Source organism: Panthera pardus, unplaced genomic scaffold, assembly GCF_024362965.1.
Source record: "Panthera pardus isolate Hobbes unplaced genomic scaffold, ASM2436296v1 HiC_scaffold_2, whole genome shotgun sequence".
In the NCBI taxonomy this organism is placed as follows: Eukaryota; Metazoa; Chordata; class Mammalia; order Carnivora; family Felidae; genus Panthera; species Panthera pardus.
The window spans coordinates 65,247,108-65,265,882 of record NW_026526765.1 but is presented as its reverse complement, the minus strand read 5'-3'; the positions used below and the strand labels follow the sequence as shown (position 1 = coordinate 65,265,882).

Below are 18,775 nucleotides of genomic sequence, written 5' to 3'. Positions count from 1 at the left end.
CAGGTTAGTGATGACATTGTGGGCCATCTGCTTCACACTCAAATTAGGCAGGATTCTGTTGACAAGTGGCAGAATTCCATCTAACTGGTTAAGGCACTTGTTGGTCTGTCATTTAAATTTTGGAGGTAGGTTCTGCCTCAAGCATGACTGAATCGGGCTCAGGCATAGTATAAGGAACCAAGACCTCCCCTCATTTTACAAGTTTGTTTTGAAGGAGCTGTTTCTGTGTGGTAGTTCTTGGTAGCTCTAGCTCCATTTCTTCTAGTTTAGCATAATTCCAGGGGAAAACCATTTTCCCCAAAATATTCTAATGGGATGGAGTCATTAGACGCAACTTGAATTATGAGTGCATCCCTGAGCCATTCGCTACCGTCTCAGGGAGCTACAACAGCATGATTGGCCTGGCTTGCATTACATACTCTCCCACCCACAGGCCCTACTCGGACTACGTGGACTTGAGTCCCTCATCCTCAGGCTCAGTGGGGACAAGGGGCTTGAGAACCACCCAAGAGACCAGGTTGGTAATGCAGTTGCATTCCTCTTACCCGTGATGGTGTATGGTGCTGCAGGGTTATCAGCTGACTTGTTAGCATGTCAAAGCAACATGGTCTGGAGCAGGAACAGTGGGCTGGGGTCAGGAGACCCAGGATCTGGTATCTGTGTGATGCCACTATCTGTAGCCTTGGTCAGGTCACTTTCCTTTCAGCTTCTGGATCATCTGAAAAATAAGGGACAATCAGTTGAGTGGTTCCCTATGTCCATTTCAGAAAATGTGCTATGGGAGTGTGTGTGTGTGTGGCGGGGGGGGGGGGGGGGGTTGGTTAAGAAGGGCTCTGTGGTTAAATAAGTTTGGGAAATTCCACACTAAAGGGTAACAGGAGCCTATATTGCAGGGCTTCTCTGAGCCTTGGCTATGCTGATGTGTTATAAGCTTCCAGGAAGTACTTCCTATGAGCAGTACTTCCTACATTTAGCTTGTTTGGCTACGGGCAATGTTCAAGTTGCATTTGCTGGAGTACACTGGGAAGTGCTGGACTAGACCAGTGGTAGCAACTGAGTTCCCAGGGCCCTAGTCTGAAGTCTAGGGAAGTTGCTAGACTTTTTTCAATATTTCAAAAAACCTGTGGGGGAAAAAATAAAAACATGAACTTACCAGTTGATGCAAAAAAAATCAAAAAAAAAACAAAAAAAAACACCAAAATTCAACAGTTATCATGATAAAAAAAAAAAAAACAACTCAGCAAGCTAGAAATAGAGGGTAATTTCAATGGGATAAATAACATATACAAAAAACCCAACAGCTAACCATATGTAATGGTGTGAAAGACTAGGTGCTTCCCCCTTGAGGTCAGGACTAGGCAAGGTTATCCACTCTTCACTACTTGTACTCAACATCATACAGAAAGTCCTAGCCAGCACACTGAGATATGGCAAGAAAAAGGAAATAATATTAAGCCTACAGATTGAAAAGAAAATTGTCCCTGTTTGGAAATTTGATAACCTATAAATTATCAAGATCTCATGGAGATTTTAAAAATCCCAAGGAATATACAAAAAAACTAGAAATGAATTCATCAAGTCATAGATTACAAGATGAATATACAAGAATTATATTCTACATAGTAACAATGAACACATGAGAATCAAAATTTGCAACACAATAGTACTATATAATCACTCAAGAGATATGAAACATATACATCTAACAAAACGTGTTGAGATTTATATGTTGAAAATTACAAAACACTAGATGAAAGAAATCAAAGATCTACATAAATAGAGAAACATGTCATGTTCTTGGATTAGAAGACTTGGCAGTAGGAAGGATACTATTTCTTCCCATATTAACCTGTGAGTTTAATGCAATTCCTATCAAAATTCTGGCAGTTTGTTTTGAGATAGACATTCTTACTTCAACATGCATATGAAAAGGCAAAGAAATAAGTAGCAAAGACAACCTTGAAAAAACAAGAATAAAGTGAGAAGAATCACTCTACCTGATTTGAAGAGTTACTGAAGAGCCACATTAAAGCAATATGGTAGAGGGATAAACAAGTAGATCAATGGGACAGAATAAAGATCCTTGGAACAGACCCTGTACAAGTATGACCAACTAATTTTTGAGCATTCAATGAAGGATAGTCTTTTCAACAAATACTACTGGAATAGCTGAACATCCATAAAAAATAAAAAAGAATCTTGCCTTAAGTCACAACACAAAAATGAACTGAAAATGGATCATTGATTTAAAGGTAAAACATAAAGCTAGAAAACTTTTACAAGACAAGTGAAAATCTTCACTACGACCTAGGGCTTGGTGAAGAGATCTTAGACATGACACCAAACGCAATACATGAAAGGAGGAAAAAATGATAAATTGGACTTTACCAGAAATTAAATGCTTAATTTACAAGTAACATATCTGAAAAATGACTCATGTCAGATATATAAAGAACTTTTAAAACTCAAGACAATCCAATTAGAACATGGGCAAAAGACATGAAAGGACACATTGAGCAGAGGATATTTCATTTGTTCAACATCATAAGCTATTAGGGAAATGCAAATTCAACTACAATAAGATCATTACACACCTGTAAAAACAACAAAAATAATAAATAGTGACAATATCAAATTCTGGTAAGGATGCAGGGAAATTGGATTTCTCATACATTGCTCTCATACAGCCACTCGAATATAGTTTGGCAAGTTGTTTTTTTTTTTTAACATTTATTTTGATACAATCTATCATAAGTAAATAGAGGTTCCACTCTGCCACAGATGCATCTGTGAAGAGCCCTGTGCCATTCAACTGATGATCATCTAAATAGTGTCCCATCTTTTTATCTCAGTCACAGCACATACCTTCCATGTTATTTCTGTCCATTAATTGCTTCCAAATCCAGATGACCAATATAGTTCCTTATCCCTTAAGAAAGCTCAACATGATTGGTTCAGGCATTCCAGGATTTGCACCCCCTTAAATTGCAGGTAAATCATGAGAGGAATAACACTCCAGTGGGTGGCAAATTGGCTACCCTTGAAGAGCTATGCAGCCCCTGCTTGGCCTCTTTGCTCAGCTTCACCATGGCAACAGCCTGGCAGTTTCCTATAAAACTAAACATATACTTACTAAATGACCCAGCACTCCTGGGCATTTATCCCAGAAAAATGAAAACATGTCCACACAAAAGCACGTACACAAATGTTCACAGCTGCTTTCTTGGTAATAGGGGAACAACTTAAATATCCTTCGATGAGCAAATGGTTGAATTATGACCCATCCAGATCATGGAATACTACTTAGCAATAAAAGAAAGAAACTCAGGGAGCCTGGCTGGCTCAGTTGGTGGAGCTTGTGACTCTTGATCTCAAGGTCATGAGTTCAAGCCCCACATTGGGCGTAGAGCTCACTTAAGAAAAGAAACAAACTATTGATACATGCAACAACTTGGATGGGTCTCAAGGGAATTATACTGAGAGAAAAAAAGCCAATCACTAAGGTGACATATCTATCCATTTTTATAACATTATCAAAATGACAACATTAGAGAGATGGAGAATAGATTAGTGGTTGCCGGGGTTAGGGATGGTGGAATAAGGGTGTGTGTGTCTCACTTATAAAAGAGTAGCAGGGGTAAGATCTTTGTGGTAATGCAACAAAGATTGCTTCTTGATTATGGTGTGGTTACATGAATTTATACAAATGATAAAACTGGCAACTGCCCCCCCCCCACACACACACACATACACAAATATGTATATATAAAACTGGTGAAATCTGTGGATATTACCAATGTCAGTTTGCTGGTTTATATAAGATGTTATCATTGAGGGAAACTAAGGGTTAAATAAGACCTTTTTGTAATAGTTTTACAACTTCCCATAAATCTATATTTATTTCAAAATAAAAAGTAAAAAAAAAAAGCCTGTGGGAAATGGATAAATTATGACATTATGAATCAGATTAAAATCCTATCATTTTTGTACTACACATAGAAAATCCTAAAGACTCTACCAAAAACTACTAAAAATAATAAAAGAATCAGTGACAGGATACAAAATTAACACCCAGAAATTGGTGGCGTTCCTATATGCTAATAATGAAGTAGAAGAAAGAGAAATTATGAAAACAATGCTATTTACAATTGCACCAAAAAGAACAAAATACCTAGGAATAAACTTAACCAAAGAGGTGAAAGAACTATCTCTGAAAACTATAAAACACAAATGAAAGAAATTGAAGATGACAAAAACAAATGGATTGGAAGAATATTAAAATTCCCATATTACCCAAAGTAATTTACAGATTCAATGCAATCCCTATCAAAATACCAACAACAGTTTTCTTTTTTTAACATTCTTTTTTAAATTTTTTAATTTTATTTTAATGTTTATTTATTTTTGAGAGAGAGAGGCAGAAACAGAGGGAGACACAGAATCCAAAACAGGCTCCAGGCTCTGAGCTGTCAAAACAGAGCCCGACGTGGGGCTCAAACTCACAAAACTGTGAGATCATGACCTGAGCCAAAGTCGGACGCCCAACTGACTGAGCCACCCAGGTGCCTCCTCTTCTTCCTCTTCTTCCTCTTCTTCCTCCTCTTCTTCCTCCTCCTCCTCCTCCTCCTCCTCCTCCTCCTCTTCTTCTTCTTCTTCTTCTTCTTTTTTTCTTTTTTTTTGTATTTTAAGAGAGTGAGAGAGTGAGCAGGGAGAGGGGAAGAGGGAGAGAGAATCTTAAACATGGGACTGGATCCCTCAACCTTGGGATCATGACCTGAGCTGAAATCAATAGTCAGACACTAAACCAACTGAGCCACCCAGGTGCCCCACCAACAGCACTTAAAAAAAAACAAAACAAAACAAAACAAAACAAAACAAAACAAAAAACTAGAACAAATATTACCAAAATTTGTATGGAACCACAGAAGGCCCTGGAGAGCCAAAGCAATCTTGAGAAGGAAGAACAAAGCTGGAGATATCACAAGTCCAGATTTCAAGATATAGTGCAAAGCTGTAGTAATGAAAACAGTATAGTGCTGGCACAAAAATAGACACATATTTTTCTCAGTGGAACAGAAGACCCCAGAAATAAACCCACAATTATATAGTCAATTAATCTATGACAAAGGAGGCAAGAACATACAATAGGGAAAAGACAGCCTCTTTAATAAATGGACAAACTGGACAGCTACATGCAAAAGAATGAAGTTAGACCACTTTCTAACACCATGTACAAAAATAAACTTGAAATAGATTCAAGAACTAAATATGAAACCTAAAACCACAGGGACACCTGGGTGGCTCAGTTGGTTGAGTGTCTGACTTTGACTCAGGTCATGATCTCACAGCTTGTGGGTTCAAGACCCACATTGGGCTCTGTGCTGACAGCTCAGAGCCTGGAGCCTGTTCCAGATTCTGTGTCTCCGTCTTTTTCTGACCACCCCCCCCCCCCCCCCCCCCCCCCCCGCCGCCATGCTCTCTCTGTCTCTGTCTCAGTCTCCCTCTCAAAAATAAACACTAAAAAAAGTTTTTTTTAAATACATAAAACAAAAGAAACCTAAAACCATAAAAAGCTAGAAGAGGAAACAGGCAGTAATTTTTCTGACATCAGCCATAGCAACAGTTTTTTAGATGTCTCCTGAGGCAAAGGAAACCAAAGCAAAAATAAACTATTGAGACCACATCAAAATAAAAAGCTTTTGTCCAGCAAAGGAAACCATCAACAAAATAAAAAGACAACCTACTGAATGGGAGAAGATATTTACAAATGATATATCTGATAAGGGGTTAATATCTAAAATATATAAACAACTTATACAACTCATCACAACAGCAACAACAGTAAAACTGAGTAAAAAATGGGCAGAGGACCTGAATAGACATTTTTCCAAAGACGACCTACAGATGACCAACAAACACATGAAAAGATGCTTAACATCACTAATCATCAAGGAAATGCGAATCAAAACTACAATGAAGTATCACTTTACACCAGTTAGAAAGGCTAAAATCAAAATGACAAGAAACAAGTGTTGGCAAGAATTTGGAGAAAAAGGAACTGTTGGTGGGAATGTGAATTGGTACAGCCACCGTGGGAAACAATATGGATGGACCTAGAGGGTATCAGACTGAGTGAAATAAGTCAGACTGAGAAAGACAAATACCATAGGATTCCGCTCATAAATAGAATCTAAAAAAATGTATTAAAAATTATTAAAAAGCAGACCTATAAATACAGAGAACAAATTGATGGTTGCCATAGGAGGAGGTGGGTGGGTGGGGGTCCAGCAAAATGGGTAAAGGGGAGAGGGAGATACAGTCTTCCAGTTATGCAATGAATAAGTCACGGGAATAACAGGCACAGCATACAGAATACAGTGAATGATATTGTAATAGCAATGTAATGGAACAAGTGGTAGCTACATTTGTAGTGAACATAGCATAATGTATAAACTTGTCAAATCACTAAGTTGTACACCTGAAACTAATGTAACATTATACTCAAACAAAAAAGAAATTAAAAAAATTAAAAATCCTATCGTCTTGGAGCACCTGGTTGGTTCAGTTGGTAGAGCATTTGACTCATGATTTCAGGGTTGTGAGTTCAAGCCCCATGTTGGGCGTAGAGCTTAAAGAACAAATAAATAAAATATTTTTTAAAATCCTATCCTCTTTGGGTTATAGTTTTGTTATTTGAAGGTGTGGCAGCAGGTGGCGGGGCAGTACGGTGGTAGGAGGTCATTCTGGTTTCCTCCCTTGTATCAAAAGCTCTGCCTGCCAGCAACTACAGCTATGCCTGGCCCATGGTAGCCATTCTTTGAAGAGTGAATGAATTGGCAGTAAAATGCATCTTTACTTTAATAATAGTTGGTAAAACTGGCAACATCCCTCCAAGGGGTACATGCCACAAGTTCTTGGAGGGAAGAAGGTGGAGCTCCAGGACCAGATGCTTTCTCACCACTTTGGCCTTGGCCTCAGTACCTCAGAATCCTTTGAGCTCAGCCTGTATACTGATGGGAAAAACGTCCTTCTCTGGGCACAGAGTGGGTAACAGCCTAGATACTGTATAAGGGAAGCTTAACTGCCACGGAGTCCTCAGCACCTTGTATGGTGCTTCCCATCTTGTTTGTGCTAAATAAAGTCATTCAACAAAACTGGCTGAGTGTTTCTGCCCAAAGCCACAAACTGTTCTAGGCAGTGACTGGGAACTCCAGTGAATGAGACCAAGTTCCTGCCTCCAGGAAGCTGGCATTCCAGAAGGAGAGCTAGACAATATACAAGTAAACAATAACTTCAAATTAGGGGCGCCTGGGTGGCTCAGTCAATTAAGTGTCTGATTTCAGGTTAGGTCATGATCTTGCAGTTCATGACTTCAAACCCCACACTGGGCTCTGTGCTGACAGCTCAGAGCCTGGAGCCTGCTGCAGTTTCTGTGTCTCCCTCTCTGCCCCTCCCCTGCTTGCACTCTGTCTCTCTCTCATTCTCTCACAAAAATTATTTTAAAATTTTAAATTCAAATTATCACAAGGGTCATGAAGAATTCAGGGGCAGGGGCACCCTGACATAGGGGAGGTCTCCCAGGGGAGGCGATGTTGAGATGAGACCTGAATGATGAACAGGAGCTAGTCAGGAGAAAAGCATTCCAGAAGGAGGGAACAGAATGTGCAGAAGCTCAGAGGCAGGAAGGAGTTTGGGCAAGAACACAGGATGAAGCTGAGGAGATGAAGTTGAAGAGAAGGGCAGGGGTCAGGTCCCAGAGGGCCTTATAAACCAGTGTTTCATTTGTTCCTCAGCTCCGAGTTGAGGTATATATTATCTTTGGTTTCTATATGAAGAAGCTGTGGCTCAGAGAGGCCCCAGTCTAAGTCCCAGGCCCAAGTAGAAAGTGGGAGAATCAGGATAGCCTGGTAGTCTTTCCACTCTGCATTCTCCAAGTCAGAGAACCCACTTCTGAAAAATCCTAACAGAGGCCTCCTTCAGCCTGTTTTCCCCTGCCACCTTACAACTTCCTGGATACAACAAGAGATGGAAGCCCTCTGTCCCTCACACGGGTTCTTGGGAATGACAGCCGCAGAAGAGTCTTGGGTTTTTGTTTTATGAACGGGGAGACTGAAGTCAGACTGATTTCAGCCCTGAAGATAAACCTCCTTTGTCATTTCACTGGAAGATGGGTGATGACAGACGTTGAGGTTCCATGTTTGTCTTTCCCTCCTCTCACCTGTCTTCTCCAGCTTCCCTATGACACGGGTTGGAAGCAGTAGAACCATTATCCCAATCTAATCTCACTCTCATCAGCCTCTGCGTCTCCCTCCTTCCTTCTAGCCACCCCCAGGTTCTCATGGTTTACCCAACATGCCATTTTCACCCCTGTGTGCATGCTGTTTCCTCTGCTTAGAAGACTATTCACATTTCATTAAGTGCCCACCATGCTGCCGAGTTATCCCTCATGGGATCCTTCTTCTGATTTCTTTACTGTAAAACTGTTATTACTTCCCTCATAGTTCCTGCTGAAGAACCTGAGACTCAGATAGGGGAGAGGACTTTCCAGAGATTCCGGAGAGTTGGGATCAAGCCCAGGTCCATCTCCCCCTGCAGCCCTTGCCCTTGAGCCACACTATGTTGTCTCAAATGCTTGAACTCCTCTCCTCCTGGTAAGCACGCTCCTTTTCCAAAGCCCAGTTTGAATGTCCCATCCTCAAGTGAGCTTCCCCAGATCCCTCCCTCAAGTCAGAGAAGAACACACTTCTACTCTGCTTCCTCAGCACACCATGCAGACAGCTTTCCCCATATGCCTCACCTGTTACAATCAATCTGGTTGGCTGCCCATGTCTCTGCTTCACTAGACCAAAAGTCATCACATGCGCCAAATGCCCAGATCCTAGCAAAAGGGCAAGGACACAGTAGGCATCAGTGAGGGTTATCTGAACAGGTGATTGAATAAGTGAACAAATGAGCTGCTTGGAGGGAAAGCATATGGGAAGTTGACCCCAGTCCCAGGGCCCAGATGATTACACAGGCTTTGCCCTCTCTTTCCAGTGTCCAGCATAGTGAATTAACTGTTATCTCTCCCATTTCCAATTGTTTTTCTGCACAATGATACTTTGAACCACCACCACCCCGGCCTCCACAGTTCTGACAAGCTGGGGCAAACCTGTCGGCCTCTGCTGTTATTTCAACCTCAGATAAAGTCTCTGACAGAGAAGTGCATGCTGGGAAAGCCCTCCTAACAACAGAGGGCTCACTGCTGTTCAGTGCTCAACACAATGGCAGGTTGCTCAGCCAGAAATTAACCACATCTGCTGAGGGTGAATGGATTTATTTTAGCAAATGTATAAACATTTTATGTGATTTTAACCCAAGTATATCGGGGGGGGGGGGGGGAAGCTGGAAGCAACTATGCCCAAATATTAATGTTAATAATTTTGGGTGATGGGACTACAAATAAGGGTTATTTTCTTCTTTATGCTTTTCTGCAATTTTTCAAAAGAAAAGGCTTTCCCCAATCTACTTGCCAATTATGTTTCTCCATCCCAAAGGTGGAAGTCCCAACATCCCATGGATGTCCTCTACCTCTAACAACACCTTTCCACCAACCCACCCTTTCTGAAACCTAGACCTCACCCTTTCTAAGATTTGGCTTTCAATTCTGGGACCTACCACATAGTCTTTCAACACATCATTTTTTTTGGGTTTTTTCCCCCCCTTAAATTAGCTACAGTGGGTTTCCTGTTTGTTACCTGCAAGTAAAGATCTCTAATATAGGCACCAAAAGATAAGAGCTATGTGAGAAGATCCAGGGGTGTGCAGTTTCTATGTGTCTAAATTGATTTATATCTACACTCCTTGCCATGCCAGCACCTGTGTTATAATAAGCCAGAGTGTTATAAATACGATTCTGGAAGACCAGAATCACGTGGCATAGGCACTTGGTAGGCTGGCAATCAGAGGAGTTTGAGAAATTGACAGCTTATCTTCTAAACCATTTATCTTGAGTGTTAGTTGTGTTAGTACAGCTTTAGGCAGGAAGTGCATTGGGGTGTGTTTAGGGAACAATCAAGAGATCTGTGTGGTTAATTAGTATGACCATGCAGGGTAACAGAAAAACAAAGCTGTAAAGAGGCCCCAGAGTTGAAGTCCCCAACTTCTAGGCTGAAGAGCTGGACTTTCATCTGGGACAAAGGGGGTGCAGAGAGATTCTGAATGCCTGCATGTGCCCTCTGTTTTCAGAAAGAAAACTGGCAGCAGTGAAGAAAATAGACTGGCGACAGGTCCTGGCTTTTCGTATCTACTCCCACTGTATATTCTGGTCTCAATCTCATATGGACTCTGTTTTCCCAGAAAACCACCTAAGTCTTCCTATATTCTAGTCTGCACTCTTTAAAACAGCTATTTCAAATCAAAAGTCTTCTTAGACCTCTGACCCCACCATCTCCCCACAATCTGACAGTTACCGTCACATATGGACATTTTCAACTTCTGCCTTCAAATCTACAAATGCACTTTCTGCTCCCATCCTTCCTCTTAAGGCCAACCTTTCCACCATCCCAGGGACATCTTTCTCTGTTATCCTTTCTCTATGCACCTTCAACATTTTTCTCTAAAATCTCACTGCTTTTAACACTTACACATAATGAAGTCTCTCCTATGTTAAATAACCTTTCCTCATTCATAATGCTTCTCCAGCTTGTCCTATTTCCTCCAATACCTTCCACTGACAAATTTCATGAGAGCTGCCTACATTCCATCTTTCCACTTCATTTCCCATTCATTACTTCTGCCTTCTGATACTGTACTCTACTGAAATAGCACCTGTGAAGGTCACCAGGGACTGTTTTGTTCCTAAAATGCTGTTGTCAGAAATCTGGACACTCCATCACCCTCCGTATCTAATCAGCCTTCAGGACCTCCTTGGTTATTGTGCCTTCTACATACTTCTCATTTCCATCATTAACGCTTCTCTATCCCCACACCATTCCTAATCCAAGACTCAATCATATCACCTCTTAGTCTTGCCCCATCCCATCCAATCTCCCCACAGTGACAGAATCAGCTTTCTGAAACCCAAATCTGATGTGTCTCCCTTGCTTAAAGCCCCTCAATGGCCCTCAAGATAAAGTATGATTCCCTAACCTAATTCACATAATCTGACCCCCAGGTACCAGGTGGGGAACTTTTCTATTTACAAAGATCTTGTAAGACACCAATGAACATGGCAATTAGGAGGTTGCAGTTGACTATAAGAGATGGTCAGTGGGGATGGAAGTTCAATCAACAGGAGGTTAAGGAAGTGGAGGCTGGTTGTGCAAGCTATCTTGGCAGGAAAGGAGATAGGACTGGGACCTGTGGGTAAGGTAAGATTAAGGTTTTGCAAGGGAGGAGATGCCAAACATTTTTAGATGGAACATGAAGAGAGATTCAGGCAAATGAAAAGATAGTTGTAAAGGTTCTGGCAATGATGACACAAATCAGAGACTGAGCCCACACTGCTGGTAGGAGTATAAATAACTTTTCTGGACTATAATTTGGAAATCACACAATCATTTAAAAAAGTAAAATTTCCAACCTTTGATTCAGTAACTTCACTTCTGGGATTCTTCTTCCCTGAGAAAACAAGCATGGGTGTGTACACTTAGCTACAGGGATGATGTTTATCAGTCTGTACTTAGAAAAGCAAAACAGGGGTGCCTGGGTGGCTCGGTCGGTTAAGCGTCCGACTTCGGCTCAGGTCATGATCTCGCGGTCCGTGAGTTCGAGCCCTGCGTCGGGCTCTGTGCTGACCGCTGAGAGCCTGGAGCCTGTTTTGGATTCTGCATCTCCCTCTCTCTCTGCCCCGCTCCCCCCTCCCCCCCCCCCCGTTTATGCTCTGTCTCTTTCTCAAAAATAAATAAACGTTTTAAAAAAAAATGTTTTTAAAGAAAAGCAAAACAAAAAAAACAAAACAAAACAAAACAAAAAACAACCTAAAATGTCGTAAGAGGATTTTGATCAGTTTATGGTACATCCATTCAGTGAAATGATGCATAGTCATTAAAAATATACAGATAAGATATGAAATGGAGAGAATACAATATTTACAATGCCATCCCATTTTTGTAGGAAAAAAATTGTTTTTATATGCAAAGTCTGGGAAGACATACATTGGAATATTAACAGTAGATATCTCCGGACAATGTGGTATTGTGAAGTTTTATTGTTTATTTGCACTTCCTAAAGTTTATCATGAATAGGAATACCTGAATAAAGAAAACAATTTATAAAATCACATACACACAGTGAGCCCATTTATATGAGTTTAAGAACAAACAAAACTTCTATGGTGAAAGAAGTCAGAGCAGTGGTTATCTCAGAGACGCTACAGACTGGGAAGACACACAAGAGAACTTTCTGAGGTAATTAAACATCCTGCATCTCGTTTTTGGTGTACACATAGGCAAAATTTTATCAAGCTGCGGATTTAAGATCTGGGCATTTTACTGTATGTAAATTATATCTCCTTCAAAAGAAAATACACCCACAAGACAGAAGGGAAAGAGGAAGCAGTTAACATCACAGAGCAATTTTGGGGTGAAAAAGGAAGATGATGAAGTTCTGTGACAAGATCTCAATTTTCTCAGGAAGTAGGCTGTTTTGTAATGGGCTGTGAGGAAGATGCAGGTGGGCTTGGATTGAGAAAGGGGACACAGTGGAGCAGTGCCTATGCAGTAGAAATGCGTGGGGAGTTTCCTAGGGCTGGATCATAGGAGTGGGCATCAATCCCCAGGGCTCCTCAGTTTACTGTGGTATATGCCAGGACTCTGCAGCTTAAGGAACAAGAGGAGAGAAACCAAATGGTTCAGTTTCACTTCGTTAATTGTGACAGCGCTGGACTGTCATAGAGAGGGGGTAAAAAGCCAACAGAATTCTAGCAGGGAGAACTGGGAGGAGTGGAGAGGGACAGAAAGGCCTTGATGGCAGAGTAGAGATAGCGGAGTGGGAGCACTAAAGGCTGTGGTCAGAAAGGGTTTAGTTTTGAGGTCCTGAGGGTGAAATAGTTCAAAGTGGAAGCCATGCTCAAAGCACAGCACAGCTGGGACGGACAGGAGCAAAGAAAGCAAACATTTACCAAGCATTCATCTTCCACCACCAGGCACTTCACAGGTTATCAGGCCATTTAAGCAGCACCTGAACTTTGCAAGGATGCACCACCATGATGTTTATAGATGAGGAAACGCCCTGAATCAGTCAGTCAGCAAGCAGCAGTTTCAAATCCAGATTGGACTCAAAGCCTCTACTACATTCAGCGGCTACACAAGTCAAATCATGAGCAATAGGACCAGAACTTTAGAGAATCCACATACGTAGATATAAGAGTCACCCAGGTTGCTGGTGGAGAGGAAAAGTATCAGTTGTCAACATCTGGGGGAATGTCCAGTAGCAACCAGAACAGGAAAAAGCCCAAGCAGATGGCCCATGCTTTGGGAGCATTGTCCTGGAAGACAGTGCATCAGAGTGGCAGAAGAGAAATAGAGATCCATATCCTGGTTCAAAGATTCGAGAGAAAATGAGCAGTATTTGCTTAAGGGTTTTTTGAAGTGGTGTCTTCAAGGGAAAATCAGGTTTCAGCTTAAAGAAACCCGGGAGTTTGGGGCATGATTCCAAGAGTTACCAAGAAGGGCAGACAGAAGAGGGGAGGAGTAGGGTTGGGAGAGGAAGGATAGGCTCAGCACTGTGTTGGCAGGACCCGAAGTCATGAGGAAAAGACTTTGAGGGCTGGAGGCTCCACTGGGGTAAAAGCACATGGAGTTACAACTGCAACACCAGAAGCATGGCAAGGAAAAGTGTCAGGCATTACCTGATTGACCATAGGCAAAGCTTCAACTTAACCCCTCCGCTTTAACCTCTCCTCCCTTTATCTAGGGTGAATGGTTAGCAGTGGGCAAGCTACAGACTGTTTTGAAAACAGTAATAGGAGCTATTACTTACCAAACACCAATTGTATACCAGGTTAACTCTGCAGTAGCAATTCACTTAATCATGACTGCAGGGCTACAACCTACCCCTTTTTACAGATGATCAAACTGAAGCCTAGAGAGTTGAGGTTACTTGGCCAAAATCATGGCCACGGCCAGGATTTCGAACCAGGTGTATCTGGCATCAAAGTTCTAATCTTCCTTTACTCTGTTCATTGATGGCAAAAATTTTATACATAAGCTTCACAATCGTGAAGTGTTCATTTTTAAAAGTGGATTGACCTAAGGTGAACAAACTCTTCTTGCAGACTTACTAGACTGAGCAGAAGACGTTCTAGTTCAGAGGTACATTAAAAATAAAATGGAAGCCACACATCTTTGGATAAGCAACAGGGCAGATTCTGAAGGTAACAAGAATTCGTAGCTCACAGGAATAAGTTCTTTGCATGAAGTCAGACAGTGGGGGAGAAAAAGGCAAATAATTGAACCTAAAATTTCCTCTCGGAAATTAAAATACAAGGGTGTCTGGCTGGCTAAGTTGGTAGAGTGTGCAGCTCTCGATCTCGGTTGTAGGTTCAAGCCCCAAGTTGGGTGTGAAGTTTACTTAAAAAGAAAATTAAAAAAAAAAAAAAAAGAAAGAAAAAAATGAGAATACAAGCAACAATACCTTAGGAGGGGAGCTCCAATAATAGTCCAGACTTTGTCAGATCAAAGGTGACTCTTCTTTAGGGACTCATTCGCAAGGACGTAGATCTGTTCTAGCAGGAGACGTGACATCCCTTATGAAACTGACAGTTACAACTGCAAAAAAACATTCCTTCAAAACACACTGCCATGGAGAAAGGGAACAATGACACCTGTGTTGGGCCCTTCATATATATTTGATTTAATCTACAAACCCATTCCAAGATAGACAGTGTTAACTTCATTTACAGTTGGGGGAAACTAACGAACTTGTTTGAAGCCACAAAAGGCCAAATTTGAACCCATATCTATCTGCCCCTCCTACCTATCCACACTAAGTTGCCTCTTTTCACTGGAATGCACTACTGATTTATTTTAACTCCTTGCTTCTCTTTGATTCTCCCTTGCCTCTCAGCAATGCAATATCCTGTTCCCACCCCCATGGTTTCCCAAACTTTCCTTCATGAACACAGAAAATATCTACCACATCTCTCTTAAACAGAAAGACCCACAACTCATTATGAGATTTTGTTATAAAACATTTAATGTTAACCTACAATACAATGTAAACTTTTATGAAAAAAATTTAAAGTACACTAGATTTCTTCAGTAAATTATCACGTAACTATTCAGGCGCAGTACAAGTTGGGGCACTGCATCCTTTATGGATGGATTTCCTGTTGCTGCATTCCTCACAAGTCCTAAAAAAGCCATTTGTAAAGTGGAGCTCCTTGTTCAAGCACCAGATAATACTCCCCTGATTTTGCATTCTGGGGTTATCACTCCTTCCCACAGTCATTTTCTGAAACTTTTTCCTTGGCCTTGGCACCATTAGCAATTTTCATAAAGACTGCTCAGTTGAAGATTATAGGTTCTTCTTCTTCTTCTTTTTTTTTTTTTTAAGAAATATTCTCCTCTGGCCATTTTTTATCCAACCATCATAGTGGAAGCAAGCAAGGACAAAGTATTTGCCGCAGGAAATTCTGTAGAAGTGGAAGAAAAGACCAGAGAGGCCCCACTGAGGCTGCAAAAATTCAACTGACTCCAATTGGAGGTCTTTGCTTGGTGATTTCCCATGGTTATTCAGCTGAATCTACTTCAGTTTGGGGCGTGCAGAACAAAACTTGAAACAGGTGTCTTCGTTAGGTTGACGACTTGCTGTTTGAACAGCTGAAATAACCAAAGGTGATTTGGAAATGAGCAACTGCTTGCAGATCATCAGCTTCTCAGTATTTTCTCCCTTGCAGGTCCCATTGAGTTCTCCGAGGTCCTTGGGAGTAACACACAGATTGTACTGACTTGAAGTGATAAAATGTGCATCCTCCATGGGGGAGGAAGGGAGATGGCACCAGGCAGCAGCCCTAGGGTCAGCAAGGAGACAGGAATGGGGTCTGAGCAAAGCAGGCCTGTTTTAACATGGACTAGGAAGGAACATGTGCTTCAGATAAAACTTCTTGAAACCTAAAGTAAATGAGTAGGCAATCCCAAGAGCTGTACCGACATAGACTTTTTCTTAATATTCTGGCATCTGACCTCCTTCACTGAACAAGTTTTGAAAGGGCAAGAGGCATAAAGTGCACACTGTAGAATAAGATGCAGACTGAATTAAGGAAAAAGATTTACAACTTTCCAAGGAAGCATAAGCAAGACAGTACACCCAAACTAGAGAAGGCCCATAATACCCTCCTCTCCTGTGTAAGGCTAGGGAAACAGCTATGAATTTGACAGGGAGTGAGGCTCTGAGTTAAGTGGAAGAATTCCTCTTTGCATGGTTGTCAGCAGGAAGCAGAAGTCACATAAAGCTAAGTGGAGAATATGGTTTATCCTGGTATTCACTCCAGATACATTTTATACCAACAGACAGTGATCTTCTACTCATCTGGCCCTGAGGCAGCTAGGAGCAGAATTAAGTTTTCCTACAGATGGTGTTCTAGACACCTGTGCCAAGGCCACTGGGAAATTCCCAGGCTCCCCACCCTGTCCCATGGTGTTTATCCCAACCACTGAGGGTTGCAGAAAATAGAAGCCACATCACTGCTACCTATAAGAGTGGCCCTTAGATTTTAGGTAAGCAAGAGAGAACGCCTTTGGAGACTGCAAATCTACCAAGTTATGCTTTATTTTGATATGAACCCCCAGCCTCACAGCATGCTAGGAACTACAGTTACTTTGGTAGCTTGCTGTGTTACAAGTCTGCACCAGTCTAGCTGTAGAACACTTTGGAATATTTGCCAGCTCATGCTGGCATCTATTAATACATGGCCTAACCCATGTACCCATTACTAGAAACTCAACCACAGAAGAGACATCCAGAGGTTAAAAAACCCTATTACTTAGAGCAATAGAGGGAGAGGATTAAAAACTGCCTCCAGCAAGTGGCTACATTAGAAACTAAAATGTGCCTTCCAACAACTTGGAAGTTCAGGAGTTTGGTCTTGGCTCCCCTCAAAGTCTCTAGTTCTAACCTTAAACCAGCACCATCATCACCACCACCACCACCACCACCACCACGACCACCACACTCCCACTGAGACAGGCAGGGCACTCTCATGGGGTTCTGCTGGTTCTACCATAGGCCCTGCTAGTCCTTTGGGAAGGCACCAAGCTTGGCAATTCAGGAAAGCTCAGGGATGGGCACGAAGAGCATGCATGTGTCAGAAGAGGAATGAAGAGCTGCTATCCTTTGGTTCAGATCCCATAATAACCACCTGGTACAGATTCCAAGGGAAAGCTGCAGTCATGTATATAGGTGAGTATACACGGGAGTTCACACCACACGTATGGGTATATCTGTCTATACATAGCCTTTGCAGGGCAATGAATCCAGATTTCCTCCCCAATACTCCAAGTGGGGCGCACAGGTGGCAAGAAAGGACAGCAAGAGTTGGACCAAAAAGAACAACCTCTCTGGGAATGTGAGAGGGACAATGGCAGAAATAAGCACAAACCAGCCCAGGGCACCTTTATTATACTCTTGTGGGCTAAGGAGCCCAGGGCATGAACTCATAGGCTTAAGAATTGGCTCTTTATCAAATAAAGTTAAGGAAAAAAAAAAAACCAACAAACACCTATGTCAGCCTCATTCCTTTGGTCATTACAAAGCAACAGAAAACATTTAAAAGTTATTCATAAATGGTGGGAAGTTCAAGGAACATCTCTGTTCTGTGCCTTCTCTTCCCTCTCTTTTCCGGTGGTGGGAGAAGCAAGTCCTCAAGAGATGCTGCAGTAGCTGGTTGATGGGGAGGTTTTTTTCACTTTTATTTTCCATAAAAGCAAGAATGAATGAGAACTAGTGAGAATGTCCCCTTCCCCAGCTGGGACAATGACTGGGTTGGAGGTGATGAGTCTCCTTTCGTTGGAAGGTGCGTGGTGCAGAGGCAGTAGGGAAGGGTGGGCTTGCCGGCGGGAACATTCATTGCTGACCTCGCGCGCACACACAGGTGGTGACTCTTTTAGGCAGCATGGTTTCTGATCCTTCCTTAGGATGCAGCAGTCTTTTAAAAAAAATATTGTATTATAATAATAATAATATGAATTTCTCTCTCTTGTTTTTTTGTTTTTGTTTTTCCATTTCTTTTAGGGATTAGGGTAGGAGGGGAGAGGAAAAAAAATGTCATTCATCTGTAAGGTCCTGAACAAAGAGAACCTCTGTGTGGCTGAGTCCGGCCTCCTGCAGCGTGGGGGGGTTGGGCCACTCCTCTGAAGGGATGCAGGGCAGCACCCGCCGGGGAAAGTTGGCTTCAATCTGAAACTTTTCTGGGCTTTCTTTCAAGGAGAATAAGAAGTCGTGGATTACCTGCAGATCATACAGGAAAAGGGTGGTGAGAAAGACAAAGACAGACAACACAACTATGAAATCAAATATCCCTAGCTCTCTCCAGGATGACTCTGAGATATGAAGTAATCACATTACAGTGGAATTCTATTGTGAGGTCCTTCCATTTCACACAGCAAATACGTAGGGCAGTTCTTTGAAGAGATTACACAGCCAATGCCAGTCCTACTTCTGAACTGATTCATGGGTTTTTTTTTTTGTTTTTTGACAACTTGTTTGCTATAAAGCTAAAAATTTTTTACTTAGAAATAATTAGAGGGGTGCCTGGGTGATTCAGTCAGTTAAGTGTATGACTCTTGATTTCAGC

General features: G+C 41.8%; 1 protein-coding gene and 1 pseudogene across 2 annotated transcripts in view; both read right to left on the bottom strand.

Annotated features, from left to right (window-relative positions):
* Positions 1 to 551: 551 nt before the first annotated feature.
* LOC109267557 (mitochondrial import receptor subunit TOM7 homolog) lies at positions 552 to 4,322 on the bottom strand (annotated as a pseudogene).
* A 10,837-nt stretch (positions 4,323 to 15,159) lies between these two features.
* The window catches only part of FAF2 (Fas associated factor family member 2), a 77,491-nt gene continuing 73,875 nt past the window's right edge, over positions 15,160 to 18,775 (bottom strand). Inside the window, exon 11 of one of the 2 annotated variants that reach the window (XM_019450398.2) lies at positions 15,160 to 18,429. In XM_019450398.2, coding sequence (XP_019305943.1) covers positions 18,247 to 18,429 — 183 coding nt within the window. In that variant the 3' untranslated portion in view covers positions 15,160 to 18,246. The remainder of the gene's footprint in view (positions 18,430 to 18,775) is intronic. The other variant, XR_008423775.1, reaches the window with a different exon arrangement.